We start from the raw sequence: 18493 nt of genomic DNA on the forward strand, positions 1-18493 counted from the left end.
ACGGCCCAGCCGGCGGTGGGGAGAGGGGATACCGGTGCTCTCCACCGTGGGGCGCCCGTACCCACCTACATCCAGTTCACAGAAAGAGACGTTTACACAATTATTATTAGCCTCCTACTTCGGAACTTTGTCCTAATTTATGGCTTTAAAAGCACAGATGATACATTATTGGGACTTTCATATGACCGGTTAAACTTGCAAGTGGTACAACGTTTAAAGACATGTATTTTTTTTGTTCTGAAATCATTTCAATTATGTTGTTCTTTTAAAAAAATGTAAATCATAAAAAGTGATGTGAAGGTCTTGTGGAGCCCCTTTCATGCTTTTGGACACAAATGCAATGCAGCATGTTCTTAAATCTTTGACAAGGACACAAGCATATAGCGTGGCAGGCATTCATATGGTTTATTTTGCCATTCACGGAAACGTGGGTGTTGTCATCATTAACTTCTTTTAGTATTCATTCATCTTATGTCAGACCTTTGTGATACTGGATGAATTTCAGCAGTCACTGTTTTAAAAAAATAAAAAATATTTATACCTGATACTTTCCCCCTCAATGACATCGCTAAACAGCGTCTCTTATAAAAGGTGTAATCCTGACAAAAAGAGGGGTGGGGGGGGAAACACAGAATAAAAACACAATAAAACACCCTCATCACAGTGTCAAGGTCTGACTTTAATGAATCCGTCCCTATGAATCGGTGAGTTAGAATGAAATAAATGGGGAAAGACACCTTTGCTACATTGAGGACCTCAATGTAGCAATGTAGCGTGTTGCTTCTGTTGTTTATGTTGTTTATGTGCCGTTTGTCCTCAATCAAGGTCCGTGTGTGATTGTGTGTGCAAAGTTTTGGACGGTCACATGACAGTTGAATATTATTAAAATGATCTTTTCCAATCATCTCTCTCTGCCCTACGTTATGCCTCTAATTTAATTTCAATGACTATTTTAAAACGTGCCCTGCCGTGACAGGAACAGCCTATCAGAGATTGGCTCAATAATCTTCTCATGCATGCGCACGTACACTCAGTCTAGCTCACACTGAAGCCTCACACTTAAGGTTTTCTTCGGCGGATTACTGAACGAGAGAGGCCGTCTGCCCTCTGGACTGCGTTATGTAGAGGGTTCCACAGGACAGGACCCAGTTCTGGTCAGAACTGGTGCAGCGTTGTTTTAGATCAGCTGGAGGGTCTTAGTCTTACTTAGGCAACTTATTCGCAAAGAGATGTAGTTATCCTGCCTCATGGTCACAAAAGCACAAACTAGTTTTTCAGCATCAGCAAGTGGCAGGAAATTCAATTTTTTTAGAAATGTTCTTTTTGTTGTTCTTGAAACATGTTCGATGTGAATTAAAGGATAGAGCCTAATTAAATGTAATGCTGAGAATCCTTACGGTGCTGCTTGAGGTTATTGCAAAGCCATCTAGAGCAGTTATATCATGAAAGACTCTGCAAGGAGCCAAGGACTGTAAATTAAATTGAATCTGAGTTTAGTAATAAGAAATTACATGTTTACTTTGGAACACACCTGGACCTTGGAATGCTGACCGGCTTCATTCAGTTTTATTGATAAATAAAGCTGCGTGTCGTCTGCATAGGTGGAATTTAACAGAGTGCTACTTAATAATATTTCCTAAGGGACACGTTTAAAGACTGAATAGTACTCGTCCAAGCATGGATCCCTGTGGGACACCATTGCTAACTTCCACATGAGCTTTCGCATGTCGACGCCGCAATATTACTCCATCGGTGGTAATATTGGAGCCATAACAGATTTAAGGGAATTATGCAATGCCGGGACCAGGCCGATGAAGTTAAAAGGGGACATTTGATGGTAACTTTGCTTTTTAATGGTTCAGTTACAAATAGTTGGGTCTCTGGACCATCCATCCATACAGGCAATTTAGAGTATTCAATTAACCTAGCATGCGTGTTTTTGGGATGTGGGAGGAAACCAGAGTGCCTGGAGAAAACCCACACAGGCACGGTGAGAACAGGCAAACTCCACACAGGCGGGGCCGGGGATTGAACCCCAGTCCTCAGAACTGTGAGGCAGACGCTCTAACCAGTCGTCCACCGTGCCGCCGTCTCTGGACCATCAAGTGTTAAATAAAAAGGTTGCTTGGTGAAGTTCTCGAGGCGGTGGTGGTATGGGTGTATCTATGTTTATTGATGTGAAAATGCGCTACATACATACAGTGTAGTATATGAACTGCTGCCTCCACGAGCGAATGAGCTTTTATTGTCTTTAGGGATGCATACTCCCCCCGCGACTCTGGGCTCTGATCCTGCAAGTGAAAGATGCTCGCTTACCTGTTCAATCCCCAAGTTGCACCTCCAGTCGTCATAGTAACGCCACTGGCTCAGCACAAAATGGGACTGTGAATACAGTCGCTCACTTCAATGAGACAGGGTCGCCCGCAAAACAGACTAAATTCAGCAAAGACAAAAGAGGGTGTGGAAAGTGTAATATTATTCTTGATCCTTGGGGTATTTTGAGCATGGCACATATGTTGCGCAAGACACCAGTGAACTCTTATTATTATAAGCAAAAACAGCAAAAAACTATCAGGATTAGTTTTTAATTCAAGACATGGATGTTGTTTCATTTAATGGCCACAGAGGAGGCTGTTGGCTAAGATTTGAAAAAGTGGATGGGTTTTTAAACAACAACAACAACAACAACAACAGACGCTCTCTTCTGTCATATTCTTGGAGTGCACAGAGCCAGATTATAATTAACCAGGACGAGTGGTGAACCAGAGACCACCACGTTCTTTACACACAATGACAGCATTCCCATTTGGAGGCGCTGTGGTGTGACTCTGCATGTGGAAGAAATTCAACCAAATAGCTCTTCCTCTAGTCTTAGTGTAATTAGCCTAAAAGCATTCTCATCAGGCTTGCGACAACACACACACACACACACACACGCACACGCACACGCACACACACAAACCCTAATATAAGTCTGACTCCTGCAAGGCGACTGTGTGAATGTGATGGCAGTGTTTCCTTGCTGTGCATGTGTTTGCATGAGTCATTTATATGCTAATGAACGTGGAAGGCCATGTCGAGTGTGGAGAGGCCTTGTGTCAGACAAGAAGCAGAAGAGTAGGAGGAAAAGACGTCACAGATAACAGGGGGGCACCTTAAATACATGCATTGGCTTTCTTTCCTGCCAAAAAGTCATCACAACACGTCTTACGGCTTCACCTGAACTATGTTTATCCCGCTCGACCTCCTCCTGCACCTTTTCTTTGCTGTGATTGTGATGAAATATTGTTATTGCCTGGATGCTGTCTGACTGGGGGTATTTTGGCACCACACCCCCCGCCCCGCAGCTGACTAAAAATGCCAAAGTGGCTTGAGTGACAGGCCCGCATTCCTCGCGGCGCCGCGCGCATCTGCCTGTCTGCTGCCTCCACTGAGACATCAGACGCATCAGAGCCAGCGGGATGACTGGCAGCAGACATGTTCCCTTTGCATCTCACCTTTATTTGTTTTCTATGATAGCCTTTACTATTTTAAAATGGAAATGGGCTCTTTTTGAACTCATCTGACACAGTCAGCTAAACTCAGTCAAGAGGGATTGGCATTAATAGGCTGAACTAGGCTAGGCTGAAAAAAACAACAATCTTGAATTGACTTAATTCGATTTTTTTGGGGAAAAGAGAGGAATTATTACATCTGTTTAACATATTTTAATCATGTGCAAATGAAAATTAAGTACAGGTACTTTGTTCTTGTTTTTCAGTGCAGATACAGATGCATCTAAATATATTAGAATATAATTTAAAACTTAAAACATTTCAGTAGTTCAATTAAAAAGCGGAACTCACTTATTGTATAGATTCACTTCACACAGAGTGATATATATATATATATATATATATATATATATGTATATATATATATATATAAAAAAATCAAAAAAATCAAAAAATCAAAAAAACCAAAAATCTTTCAAAATAAATTTCAAGTTAAGAAAATGCATGTCTGACATTAAAAGAAAGTAATTTCCTCGTATAGATTACTTCAGGGTGCGTTTAAATGCCATCGTGAAAACAGGAATATGGGTGTAGTAAAGCCAAAAGAGTGCATACTGACATGAAAACCCCCCGACAGCAATTTAAAAAATGCTGTAATATGCATGCCAGGCCAGTAGATGGCGATGTCAGTTTGGGTACAATCCCTTTGCACCTTCATTATGTCCAAACTGCTTGTCATGGCCCTGAGTTTCCAATTGTTTTTCTTTGTGTTGCAGTGTCTGGGTAAGCGATGGTGGGCGTCGACATCGGTGACGCACCTGTCGTGAATTGTAATCATGAGGCGGGCGTCGGAATATTCACCCGTTTTTGCCCCGTGTTCGCCGCCGACGTTTGTCCTCTGTCTCAACTTAGGCACCCTAGGAGTATACCACACGGACATTTTGTCGTGTCCCCCCCCCCCCCCCCCCCCCCGTGTTATCCAATATGTATCATATAGAAGAGGTTTGATTCTGATCTGAACATATCTGATTCCATGCAATTTTATCTTATTCATGCTGCCATGATGTTGTGCCACTTGAGATGAAAAAAAAACCAAAACAAAAATCAATACCGTGTCACTTGAACCACGTCGTGTAAATCCAGGCATAATGGAACGTGGGTTTCCATTCTTTCCTTCCTGGTTTCTTTCTGTAATGTTTCTGCACTTTTTCCAACACTTTCTATTCCATCTCTCCAAAGAGGAGACTTGTGGTGCCTGAGGTCAACAGCGGGCCATACAAGATGTGTAGACTATGTACAGTATTGATGTGAGGGCTCTGACCTCACTGCCAGCCACTCGAAAGCTTAACAGTGAAAAATTGGCAGCGACAATAATAAGTTAGCCTCGGGGTACAATAGACTTTGGGCTCTCAGGTGGATGCTGAGGCAGACCGTTTCAAAATAGGATATCAATGGCAGCGGTGCGGCGGCCAGAAGGGCAGTCGTGACCTCAGAGCCTCACCGTGATTCAAAGTGTTTTCTGGCTATAACTCTCACGGAAAACCCGCCGAGGTGTCCGCGCTCACTTTTGGTCCATGATTGCTTTGAGTAATAGCTGCTGAGATTTGGAAACAGAGTGCAGGAAAAAAAGTTCTGGCCATCTGTCATACGGGAGTCTTGGAACATTGCAACCAAAAGTGAGCATGAAAACAGAAGCCCCTTCCACAAAGAACTTTGCACATGATGACGAGATGCTCAGAATTGCACAGTATTTTATTATCAGAGCCGTGACAGAAGCGGGATAGTGCCTATGTGGAAGGGGAATTCGGCAACGCCAAAACAGGGGTTTCAAGTTTAACACCTGACACTCATTTTTGTTCTGTCCTGTTGTGTTTAAAGCAATGGTGTTCGTCTGGCAAGTATTTTAAACATCGGACCAGATGATGTCGTCACGCGTCTAAATATCACAGCCATGACAGATGCAGGATAGTGCCTGAGTGGAGGAGGAATTCCGCAACGCCGGGGCAGGGGTGCGAAGTTCTAACACCTAACACTCTCCTGCCCTGTTGTGTCAAAAGCAATCGTCACCGTCCGACTTCGTCGCGCACCACGCCGGCGTGTGTTTCGTGCCGTGGCGCAAGCTCGCCTGGGCCGAGGTGTGAAGGTTGTTGGATTACAGTGTAGATGGACGGTCGCAGCAATGTGCCAGGAAGGCAAAATGTGCCAGAGGGACAAAACGACATTACAATGTGGTTCCTGCAAGATTGCAGTCCGTTACAGAACGGTAGGTTCCCAACTCTTTTCTTGGTGATTGAGGTCATCATTTCCCATAGGAAAAATAAAGGAATAAATACAAATCTGTTCCAGGGTCCGTTGCCGTCGTAAAAAAATTCTAAACTAATTAATGTTTCAAGTAACATTTTAACAACTTCAATTCACCCTTTTCGTGCATGCATGACCTCTAAAGTTTTGTGATGCTTTACGCTCGCGGTGTCAAACTCATTTTAGTTCACTCCACATTCGCCATAATTGGATCTAAAGTGGGCCGGACCAGTATATCCGTGGCATTAATAAACTATAAATAAACTATTCCAAAATGTTCCAATTCTTTTAGCGGAGCTAATAATTACAAGTACATTTGGAAAATATTCACTTTCATTGATTATGATCTTTTTGCAAATCATATGAGCGTTCTGAAATTCATAAAAATGATTGCAATTTCAACAGTGTTGTGAATCCGTTTTTTTTTTCACTTACACATGTGCAACTTACAGATCAAAGTGGATCTAGACCGTTTATTAAACAAATCATTTTAAACTTTCAACTGGAAATCTCAACTGACTCATTGCACCATCAACTCTAACATGGTGACTATTCAGAAAGAGCTTGCAGTTATCCACCTACCTTTTAAATGTATACATAAGAATACATACAACTTGTGGCAGTACATGAAAAAAAAAAAAAAACACACACAAAAAGGTTCCGCCAAACCGACCTCATTTGAACTGAAGCTGTTGACTGACATTTTGCAATAGGCTATTCAAAATATTTCTACAGGGCTTGTTTATTTTCACAGAGCTGTAGTGCAAAGGTGGCACAGCAGTTTAATATGAAAAAAGGCTTTCTTTGCTCCTGAAACTTGGCAACTTTTAGTCTTCACAAGTGCAACAATACCAGGTGTCAAATCGTGAAAAGCACCCAATCGCAGAATGTCATTTAACGTGGTAAGTGGTTTTCTGTGGGCCCTCCAATGGACAAAATTAGCATCAACACTTTTATTTAAAAAAAGCAGTGTTGTTGAATGTGTTCTCTATCCCTAGGGGCCACATTGGACCCCATGACAGACCAGTGCTGGCCTGCAGGCCAAACATTTGACACCTTTAGAAGCACATTTCCACCCCAAAGGTTTTGTTCAAATTGCGAATCGTACAACCACTTGTTGCATCGAGGTTCCGCTCCGAACGCCTTCTTCCAGGAAATAGCCAATACCCAATAATGTCAGATTACAACTAGGAGTAAATCCTGTGGGATTTGTGTGACAGTCATTGTGCGTGTGTTTGTTTAGTTCCTATGTTGTGCTGGAGATTTACACCCTGGAATAAGCTCTTTGAGTGTCACTCCATTCACATCCATCTGTGTGTGTTTGTTTTGCCCCTATCTGAAATGGCATCTTTGTTGTTTTACGAGCCATTACTCACTCTTTATGCGTGCGCGCGCGCGTGTGTGTGTGTGTGTGTGTGCGTGTGTGAGGAAAACTACCATTTGGAGAAAACCAATTACCATCGGTAAATAACATAACCCAGCGCTCCTAGATTTAGCCAAACAATTAATTTGGAAAAAGGGAAAGGCAATGGAATAAAAATCACCTACACACACACACACACACACACACACCTATACACACGCACACACTTGTACATCTACCTTCCCCCATGTTTCATAAAAACCAAAAAGTTAATGTCTATGAAATATTACCTTATAAAACTGCTTTCAAATAATCCTTTAGAATTTCTTCATAATTATTAGGATTTTACTACAGTGCGGATTTACAATGTATAAAAAGCGAGATGTCCAGGATAAATGAAGAAGGGGGAAGGGAAAGTACAAGCCCTAACTAAAATAATGCAGTATTTATAGTGCAAGAGGAGGATGGGTGATGAAGAAGTGTCGGCATTAGCGACGGGAAGGAGGAGAGAGGAGGAGGATTATCTTGTTTTCCCAGGAACTTTCTCATTTGGAATGGTCGTTAGTCCCTCGCACACTCGTCCGTCACGACATTCAAGCCACTGAAGTCTTAATTATTTTCAACTCTTGTATTCAGTCGTTGCAGAGAGCATCCATCTTTTTCGTTCTTTTTTTTTTTTTTTGGTCAAGCTTCTCCGTGCGCTCGCTCTTCAAATTCAGGGCACGTTCATTTCAACAATATGTGTGACAATAAAGAAATGAGACTGTGGCGGCCACGTTCATGACTCATTGCCAATTGCCTAAATGCTTGGGTCACAGTGTTGTGCAATTTATAGCCAGTCTTGTATAAAGTACCTGACAGCAATACGCCTATAAAAGTACAAGTATCTTGTCTCAATGTTTGCCACAGCTGCTATGTACTCGCATGAATTATTCATCCGTGTTACCATAGCGCTAAATGTTTGAAGTTTTGCTTTCTGGGACGTACAGTTAATCAAAAAACGCTAATTATTGCGATATCATACCACGTACTCTAACGAAACTGATTTGCGGAAATATATTGGCGTGAATGTCAAGTGACAGCAGATTAAAGCGACTCGGTGAAGGCAGGGTAGATTTTTCTTTTTGCCGACCTCGCGACTTGGACTTCCCGGTTTGAGTGGTGTTCCGGTGAACTTTTCTGGTCGCAGGTGGGAAAACTCAGACGTCACACTTTTGTGGAATGCAGCAAAAGAATCCATCTGAAATTCCTACTTAATTCCTGGTTGATTGGCCACTGGAAGACTCTTGAATCTTGTCCATGAGCCTTATTTACCCCGGATACCTTTTCCCCCTCTCAGGTAAGTCAATTCTACTCTTATTTCATAACTTTTGCTTTAGATTAACAACAGTTTTTTATGACTTGATGTGTTGTTCTTTTTTTCTATTGATTGATGGGCAATACCAAATGATAATCTTGCCTTGGGCACCACTGCACTGAATAAGACATTGCTTTTTTTTTTTTTTTTTTCTTTCGTAGAAATTGGGCTTGACTGCTTATGGTGAGCTGAAATACAGAAGAAATTTACTGCAATGATTGAAAAAAAAATGAAGTAACGTTGCTCACCATCAGTGATGGGAAGATCACTTTGTAAATGTAGTTGCTTCCAATTACACGCTAAATGTAATAGTAGTGTCAGTATTGCAATTGCTTAACCCGCCTGAGATAAGCGGCAGCACGCCCTTTGACCCGAGTGAAGATAAGTGGCATGGAAAATGCATGAATGGATAAACTAATTACATTTAAATACACTTTGATGACTTTTCTGAATTGTGAATTTATGCATCAACAGAATCCTTGAATGTTTCCTCAGAAAAAAAGGGAATTAAAACCATACGTCGTTATTTTGGAAATAACCACATATTCGCTCTTTACACAAATAATAGACTGAGAACAAAATGCGATGACATGTAAATAAATACATCATTTAAAACATTTGTTTGTTGCATTATACATATATGTGTACAGCACTTGGAAAACATAATAGCATGTTCATCAAATGAAAAAAATACAATTTAACAATAAAATCAAACAATTTTGACAATATTGCTTTTTATGACAAACCAGATAAGTGAATGTTCCATGAAGTTATTCAAAATTATTCTGCTAGAAAAACACCAATGGCATCTTTTATGTGAGCGGCTGTTTAAATGCTGCTGGATGTTGCGTTTCGACCCCAAGTGATAACAATCCTGATGCCTGTCAAAATAAACTTCTTTTCCAGATAAAAGGCAACTCCGACCTGGGTTGCACATTAAATATTTCACTGCTCCTAACCCAAATTTGTATGCAAGTGGAAATGCCTAGCAGTAATCTACGCGAACTCTATTGTTAAAGTCACAATTACAGTAAATATTTGTCGAAAAAACATTTATAGGCCATAAATATTTAACGATCCAATGAAAAACAGTAAATACAGTGCTAGCTAAGCGTGCCTTCATGTATTGCGTGAAAACGTATTCTTTCAGAATGTTGAAGCCAAATATTTGAACATTTAAAAGTGACTTTAATGGCTCATTTTAATTCTTATCATTACGGCGCAACAGTGACAAATCTGCACAATAACGGCAGTCTATTGCGTTACGAACAGGCTGCTTGTGTTAATCGTCTGTCACGTCATCATACTGAGCTTGTTAAAACGTTGCGTTTGGTGTCTGTCGATGGGATGAGGGCGATAACGGGGGAAGTCTGCACTCTCGGGAGTCTGTTGAGTTGAGATAGTGTTTGCAAGTGCTGTGCTACATGAGCGCAAACCGGCCTGTTATGTGATGAAACCAGAGTAACTTCTGAGACAATCTTGGAGTGCAGAGGAGTGTGCTTTAGGGTGACTTCCAGAGAGTGGGAGGGTCACCCTTCTACTGTATATATATAGGACAGGGATGCACAGTGAGACAAGTGAGTGAGACTTTTTGAAGACACACACTTTTTGAAAGAACAACCTGCGATGTCAAACTGCAAGGGTGAGTCTTTCTGTCCATTTCCGGGGCCGATGTAGCACATAAAATGAATGTTAACCTAACTGCCTCTGTTGCTAGTTAACATTGTGAACGTGGAGCCGAGATGCCGTGAAAACAACTCGGCTCACCGCACCTGGGAGATCAGTCGAGACCGCTTGATTGTGCGTAGGGGGCAGTCCTTCAGCATCTCAGTGCAGTGCTCGAAGAGTGTGCGCGGATGCATGGTGGCTGTGGATCTCCATGTTGGTGAGTCAAGCTTGATCCTAGTGACTGCTGCTTGGTGAACAGGTCGAACATTGGTGGGGATAAAGGCTGATAAGTTCTGATAAGGATTCCTGGAGGAATAAGAGGGTTTTAAATGTGACCTCGACCAGGAGTTGTACGACTTGTGAACTTTGCTAATCCCCAATGATGTCGACTTTGACCATTTTATTCGTAGATTGTAGTATGCTACAAACGTTTTTTTTTTTTTAACTTTGCTGTTATTTTCTTGGCGGCACGGTGAATGACTGGTTAGAGCGTTTGCCTCACAGTTCTGAGGACCGGGGTTCAATCCCCGGCCCCGCCTGTGTGGAGTTTGCATGTTCTCCCTGTGCCTGCGTGGGGACACTCCGGTTTCTTCCCGCTTTCCGAAAACATGCATAGTAAGTTGATTGAAGACTCTATATTGCCCTTAGGTGTGAATGTGAGTGTGAATGGCTGTTTGTTTATGTGTGCCCTGCAATTGGCCAGCAACCAGTTCAGGGTGTACCCCGCCTCCTGCCCGAAGATAGCTGGGATAGGCTCCGGCACTCCCGCGACCCTTGTGAGGATAAGCGGCTCGGCAAATGGATGGATGGACGGATGGATGGATGATATTTTCTTTTGTCGTTTCTTCAGGCAAGCGAGAGGAGGCGGTGATCAGTGTTAAGAGGGAGAGTTGCTCCGGCAACGATTGGTGGTTTACACAGCGTTCCGCCTGTGATGAACTGCTGCTGACTCTGCACAGCCCAGCGGATGCCATCATCGGCCCTTACCGTCTGACTGTGACATTGTTGTCCGCGAGTGATGGCCGCGTCCTGGACACCGAGGGGACGACCAAGTTCCACATGCTCTATAACCCGTGGTGCAAAGGTGAGTCCATCAAGACCCCAATCAACTGGAACTACTTGCCACTAGTGCTTGAGATGGTGATGCCTGCGATATATATGTATTGTGTGCAGATGATGTGGTGTATCTACCTAATGAGAACTTCATTCAGGAGTATGTCATGAATGAGAATGGGATCATTTTCATGGGCACCTGGAACGCCATCACTGGCAGACGTTGGAACTTTGGACAGGTACGCATGAGCATGTGTGTGTATGTATATGACATATGCGTGTGCGTGACCTGTGGATGTGTCTGCATGACCCGCGTGTATGCGCGCGTATGACGTGCGTGTGCGTAACCATTGTATGTGTTCTGTGTGTACGTGTATTTGTGTGTGCTACTTATCCTCCACCGTTGTCCTTGCTCCTCCCTCATACAGTTTGAGGACAATGTGATGGACATTTGTTTTGAAATCCTGGACTACTCCAATGAAGCCGTGAGAGACTCGAAGAAAGACCTGTCCCAAAGAGCCGACCCCATCTACGTCAGCAGGATCGTCACTGCCATGGTGACGACGACGATAACCCTCACCCCCACAATTCCGCAAAAAAGACAGTTCACATTCATTTATGTTTGTTTCTGACAAAATAACAGACTAGTTACAGAGAGCGCGAAAGAAAAAGTACAACGGGAAGACTAATCATTCAGCATGTGTGTCCAGATGAACTGCAATCTCGACAGGGGCTTGCTGGAAGGCTGCTGGGAGGAGCCGTACACTGGTGGAGTCGCACCTTACAGATGGGTGGGCAGCGTTGGCATCCTCGAAAAGTGGAGCAACAGCTGTGCCAAGCCGGTCAAATACGGCCAGTGCTGGGTCTTTGCTGCCGTTGCCGTCACAGGTGAGCCACTGAGAAGACGTCTCGCCTCCGCCAACCATTCACTCGATATCACCTTCGTCAACATTTTTGAAGTGACGGTTTGGCAATGTGGTAAACTCTGAATTGTCAGTCATTCATCACACATAGCACCAGTGTCACTCACTCGTCATTGGTAGAGGTCAATGTGCCAACTATTACATATTACATTTGTGTGCTCTTTGCAGTACTGCGCTGCCTGGGCATACCAACACGCCCCATTACCAATTTTGAGTCTGCCCATGACACTGATGGAAACCTTTCTCTGGACTACCTGGTCGATGAAAACCTGGAGATTATTAAAAAAGGACGTTCAGATAGCAGCTGGTAGGACAGCGGGCACAATATCAAATAAACTCATCATGTCATTCGTCATCCACATCTTTCTCAACCTCTCTGTTTCAGGAACTTCCACTGTTGGGTTGAGTCCTGGATGAAGAGAAATGATCTTTCACAGGGAAATGATGGCTGGCAGGTTTTGGACCCAACTCCTCAAGAATTGAGCAATGGTACATTCCAATTATTTGTTCTCGCTCTTCACCTGTTGAGGAAGGCAATTTTCGACTGAGTCATCCAGATGGTTTCTTTACGTTTTCACTTGAAACCAATTGAGTGTGTATAAGATTGGACAACTGACATTTTAGTGAAATGCTGTAATGGACAGGTATCCAAATACCTTTACAATAGTGCAGTCATTCCTAGACAGCATTAAGTTTGCATCAAAAGTGGTGATTAAATGATTTTTGCTTCTCAGGTGACTTCCGCTGTGGTCCGTGTCCTGTTAGGGCCATCAAGGAGGGTAATCTCAACGTCAAGTATGATGCTCCATTTATATTTGCTGAGGTGAACGCCGATGTCATCTACTGGATGGTCCAGAAAAACGGCCAACGTCAGAAGGTGACCCCATGTTCATCATTTTCCCTCAAGAAAACCTCGGATGTAATTTATTGAAAATGATGACCCATGGTGTTACAGATCCGAGTAAATCAGGCCAGCATTGGCAGGAACATCAGCACCAAAAGTGTTTTTGGTAATCGCAGAGAAGATGTCACTCTTGAGTACAAGTATCCTGAAGGTTAGTAAACAGCATCTACAATGAGTGGTTTTGTTTTTGTTTACAGAATTCATCACAAGTAGCTTTTAAGATCAAGAGCGACCCGATCCAAATCTTAGTGTCCGCTTCCTTGTTTGGCAATAGTGTTACTTAGCTATGAAGCGGCCCTGCAACATTGCACATTATTATTATTATTTTAGTTTTTTTTGTGTGTGGACTCTATAGCATATGCTTCTTTTGCGGAACCAATCAACTTGTATATCACAAAAAAATCTGCAAACTTATAGCGATCGTTTTTCCACATTTTGTTTTTGTCGAGGGCCGATTAATGTGTTCTTCATCAGGCTCCAAGAAAGAGAGAGAGGTGTATGAGAAGGCGCAACGTACAGCCAGAGACCCGTCCCCCGAGAGGCAGGAGCCAGCGCAAGTGGTGGTGAACGTCAAAACTGAAAAAGTTGTATTCGGATCAGATGTTGAAATTGTTGTTGAGGTATGAAACTGATACATGAATACCGGGATTCAGTAAATTCTCTAATGGAAACAATGGTGCATCGTGATGGTAGATCCCTGAGAAAATGTCTATAACTTGAAATGAATTTTTTGTACTCACAGGAGCACTTTATGACAATGACATGTTCTTTTTCTCAGTTAATTGTACATATGCCTTCACTTAATGTTATTTACATCTGAAACAAAAACGATACAGTATATGAGTAATGGGCAGTCGACGAGTGAGAACCTTTTTTGGTCCGCTCTGTAGATTGTCACGTACAGTCTTAGAATTGGTTACAAAGTATATTTCATCAAATACATGTTTTTTGTTTGCAGTTGAACAACCAAGGACAAAAAAACGCTGACATTTGTCTGACCATGGCGGCCACAGCAGAGACATACAACTGTTCACACCTTGGGATGCTTCATAAGGAAACCAAGCAGATTTCTGTGCAGGCCAACAAAGGTTGGTAGATGCAAAATAGACAATAAATAAATGTTCAACACCCTTTTCTGCTTTTTTTTGACCTGCAAAATGTGTGTGCATCCAGTTCACAAGGAGGTGGTGCGAGTGCCCTACAAGGACTATGTCAAGTACATCACTGGACAGCAGAACATCAAGCTGACAGCGTTGCTGCAGACCCAGGGAGTGAGCAAACCCATCATGGCCGTGGGCAAAATCACACCCACCATGCCTCAAGTCCTTGTTGAGGTGGGTGAATGCTCGCAGCATGCAGCTGCAGCCATAGTGGTCCTCTAGGTTGTGTTCGTGAAACATGCGAAAACCAATCCAAAATATTGGCGGTATGAACACTTAAATGTTTTGAAAGGATTGAAAGGGGGGGGGGGGAGGGGGAAAGAAAAACTAAAAAAACAAAAAAACGAATTCTACATCTGAGCTTTGTTATCCGTGACAAAGCAAAACATGGTTTGTATTAGTGTGATACAAGGAAACATTCAACTTTAAAAATGGTTTTGAATCTTTTCATGTTGAAATAAAAGTAGTCAATACCTTGTAATAGTCACTAAAAAGAAAAAGTCACAGGCAAATTGACATTCAGATTCAGTTTTGCCGAGTAAAAGGTGAATTGCAGATATCTGTGTGTCGTTGCCGTTTCGACTAGCCACAATTACGTTCCCGATCTCTTGAATGAAAATTACAACTATTTAAAATGTAATTAATATTTTCAAATATCAACAATGTTAATTGCGGATAGTCAAACTTAACGTCAATGATGACGAGTTTAGCCTTCTTCTCTACCGCCGTAATCTGAATGTGCGAAGTGGCAGTGAAAATGATGTGACAGAATGCTGGCTGTATTTTACATTTTTAAAATGTAAAATAAAAAACACTTTGAAAAGTGTGTTCATTCAAAAATAGATGTAGTCAAAATGTTAGATAGTTAACATGATCATTGAGGCACTGGCTAATTAATCCACTTTTCTGTTGCTCTTAAAACTGCATCGTGTTGTCTAATAGCAGGCTAGCCATTATGTTTTGGTAAATTAATTATTCAGAGATGACTCAACCATTTTATACATACCCTACCTGTGAGAAAATGCCTCAATCCACAAACCTGATGACTGAGGTTTGCTCCGCAGTCTGTCCGTTAACAAGTGGCTCCTATGCCACCAAGTAGTCTCGTGATCGTTTCTGTACAACTATTTACAACATCCACTTGAAAACTTTTTTCAAGTGGATGTTTTTATCATCGCTTTCAGTTCAAGTCAGTAGTAGTGAGTCACTTTTCTGCCACTCTGAAGTATCCGCTTGCCCATTGCTTAGAAATATTTACGAAACGGTCGTTTGACTTTGTTCCGTTGTTTCTCTGCAGCTTTCTGGAAAGGTTTCTCGAAGACAACAGACAACATGCTCCATCTCCTTCACCAACCCTCTCCAAGTGCCTCTGAAGGGGGGCGTTTTCACTCTGGAGGGGGCCGGCCTCTTGGCTTCCACTAAGGTCAACGTGAAGTAAGTACAGACTCGATAAGCTTCAGTGCAGCACACCTTCATTACCATTCATTACTCATTCGACACATAAAACACTTGTTTCTGCGTTTCAGCGGCGACATCGCGCCGGGCCAGAAGGCGTGTGCCAAAGTCTCCTTTCAACCTGTGCGCACCGGCGTCAGGAAACTCCTGGTTGACTTCTTCTCTGACGGGCTCAAAGACGTGAAGGGAGATGCGACAGTAATTGTAAAGAGGTTCTAGAGCCAAGTGAAATCCAATATATAGGATCGATTTTCTGAAGTGAGTGGAATCCTGTTCAAGCCCTCTTGGCTTCATTCCCTCCTTGCACTGTTCTGAAATTGTGCAAAAGAAATAAACTAAACGAATAGGAACAATTTGCAGCATTGACTAGCACTCTTTTGTTGTGATCTCTTGAGTGTAATAAAAATTCAGTCAAATTAAAGCACAAAACCGCTTTTGTTTGTCATTATTTGAACTCTGAATTGAATTACGGGATGAGTTATCGGGGATCATCTCGGGCAGCAGTACCGAGAGATGTTAACATTTGCAATTTGTGAAAACGGAGAGGTTCAACGCAGGTTCCAGAAGTCACCAAATAATGCTAATGTTCCTGTGTCCTTTAATAGTAAGACAATATAGCCAATTCTCACTTAAGATCTTAAATTTTAACCAGATGTGTAAAAAGAAATCTGGTGGCCTGTTCAATTTAAGTTGAAGTTGATTGTTCGATTGTTTTACTTTTTCTTTTTATGTGACATTCACTCGTGAAGAAACGGCATCTTGTATGTTCCATTCTGCTTGAACACATAAAATGAATGTGCAGCGTACGTTTTTCGGGAAATTCTATAAAAATACATCATCTGGAAAGGGGATTTGGACATGCCACAAAAAATTAAAGGAAAAAAAAAAAAAAAGCTTGGCGAAATAGATTCTATACGAGTCGAGTCGACTTTTAAAGCTGTGCCTCAGTATGTAGAGCGGGTCGTCCAGTGACCGACGGTTCGAATCCCGGCTCCGACCGTCCGCTGTAGAAAGTGTCCTCGGGCAAGAGACTGAACCCCAAATTGCTCCCATTGGGCCTGGCAGCGCCTTGCGTGGCAGCAACCGCCCATTGGTGTATAAACGTGCGCGTGAACGGGTGAGCATCTGTAAAGCGCTTTGGGCACAGTGATGATGTAGTTTTAAAAAAAGAAAAAGAAAAAAAGATGACTTTTGACTTTGCAGTCTGCTGTCCTTGCCCGACTGTAACGCTCTGTAGAGAAGCAAAATCTCCAGCCAACAAGATGATACAATCTTCATACGTCTATGTGGGTCGGAGAGTACGAAAATAAGATAGTGGTGGATGAGAATAGCAGTTAGCCTCTCTCACTTCGGCCATTCCGATCACTTCAAATATTCATAGCTACCAGCGGGATCACGGGACCGCCAGCGAGGATTTCGCAGAGTACTCCATCTTTGTCACCAAAATGACTTACCTCACATTATAGACGACAATAATTTTATATATATATATATATATATATATATATATATATACACACACACAATCTCTGCCGATTCTCTCAGCCACGAGTTGAGCAAACCGTCATTTTGCTGCAAAGAACACTTTCATCTCACTCACGTGAACAAGCTGTCACTCCACCACACACACACACACACACACACACACACACACACACACACACGACCGCTTTCACCCGTCTGCTACCCTGAGGCCGAGGCTTTTCCTGTATGAGTGAACACACACAATGCACACATCTAATTAGCCACCAGCAAGAACAAACACAAACCCTCCCTGACCCGCATGCATATACGGATGCGCACAATTCGAAAATCACATCAACGGCATTTTATACAACCTGTATACAGTGCATTATAACACAAATACTAACTTTCTGTAACTCCCTCGCATGTGGGAAAGTAGAGCCGGAGTCACAACACAACAGAAACACAATGAGCACAGTCATGCAAGAGCTGCTCTCGGCCACAGCTCGTGCCCAGACACTCACGCGCGGATTTTGCCGACATCACACGCTGTTATAGGCAGTATCCAACATACAGACACGACAATACCTATACTTGTAGCATGCGCTATACAGCTTTCTGCTTGATTTTTTGTTTGTTTGTGTTCAAATATGTTTGCAATGTGTGTGGAAGGGGTGAAACTATTAAAGAAAATGCTTTTCCATACGGTCACTTCTGTATCATGGATTTTCACCTATAGCAGTTAGGTCTGCAACTCCCTGGAAAAGGGGGGCAGATCAAGTTGATATCGAGATGATATAATGATATACTGTGTTTAAAATGGTTATTAGACCAGCACCCAATGTAAGGTTTAAGCCACAGCTAGAAAAAAAAAAAAACGCAATGGTAATTCCCATTTCCATTGTGGTTAATGCGCCAGTATGTAGCTCCTTAATCCAAATCATATTTTTAATAAAATACAATTAGATCCCTCTTAGAATGGTTACTATTCTTGTTCTGACCAGTAAGTTGCCTTTTCGAGGGCCTCAGCACGCCTGAACACATCTGTTTTTACGAGCGGGGCTGAAAACGTACGTAAGAAACAAAGTTAGGTATTACCTTTATTCTCATGTGATCATCTGAAATAAATTTGCTACTAAGCTTTATGACCTGAAGATGATATCCTATCTGGAGTGCATCGTTTAAGAGAGTGGCATCGTCATGATTCTGTAACATGTAGTACATTCCGCTTACAGGCAAGATTTGTCAAGTCTTGTTTCAAGTCGAAAGTCAGTTCTCCTGACTACAAAGTCAATGTCAAGTCGAATCTTCGGTAAGTTTTAGCCAAGCAAGTCCCAGTCCTAAAATTGGC

The 18493-nt window shown here is 42.4% G+C and overlaps 1 protein-coding gene across 1 annotated transcript; it reads left to right on the top strand.

Moving 5' to 3' along the window:
* The first annotated feature begins 10086 nt into the window (after positions 1-10086).
* LOC133403965 (protein-glutamine gamma-glutamyltransferase 2-like) lies at positions 10087-16101 on the top strand. Its single transcript, XM_061679456.1, has 15 exons — positions 10087-10157; positions 10233-10400; positions 11034-11267; positions 11357-11475; positions 11665-11793; positions 11947-12124; positions 12328-12466; positions 12545-12648; positions 12894-13036; positions 13115-13214; positions 13538-13683; positions 14022-14151; positions 14237-14397; positions 15521-15657; positions 15750-16101. The coding sequence occupies exons 1-15, from the start codon at positions 10142-10144 to the stop codon at positions 15895-15897; spliced, it is 2052 nt and encodes a 683-aa protein (XP_061535440.1). The 5' UTR covers positions 10087-10141; the 3' UTR covers positions 15898-16101.
* The last annotated feature ends 2392 nt before the right edge of the window (positions 16102-18493 follow it).

The sequence above is a fragment of the Phycodurus eques genome, chromosome 6 (assembly GCF_024500275.1).
Source record: "Phycodurus eques isolate BA_2022a chromosome 6, UOR_Pequ_1.1, whole genome shotgun sequence".
NCBI classification, from domain to species: domain Eukaryota; kingdom Metazoa; phylum Chordata; class Actinopteri; order Syngnathiformes; family Syngnathidae; genus Phycodurus; species Phycodurus eques.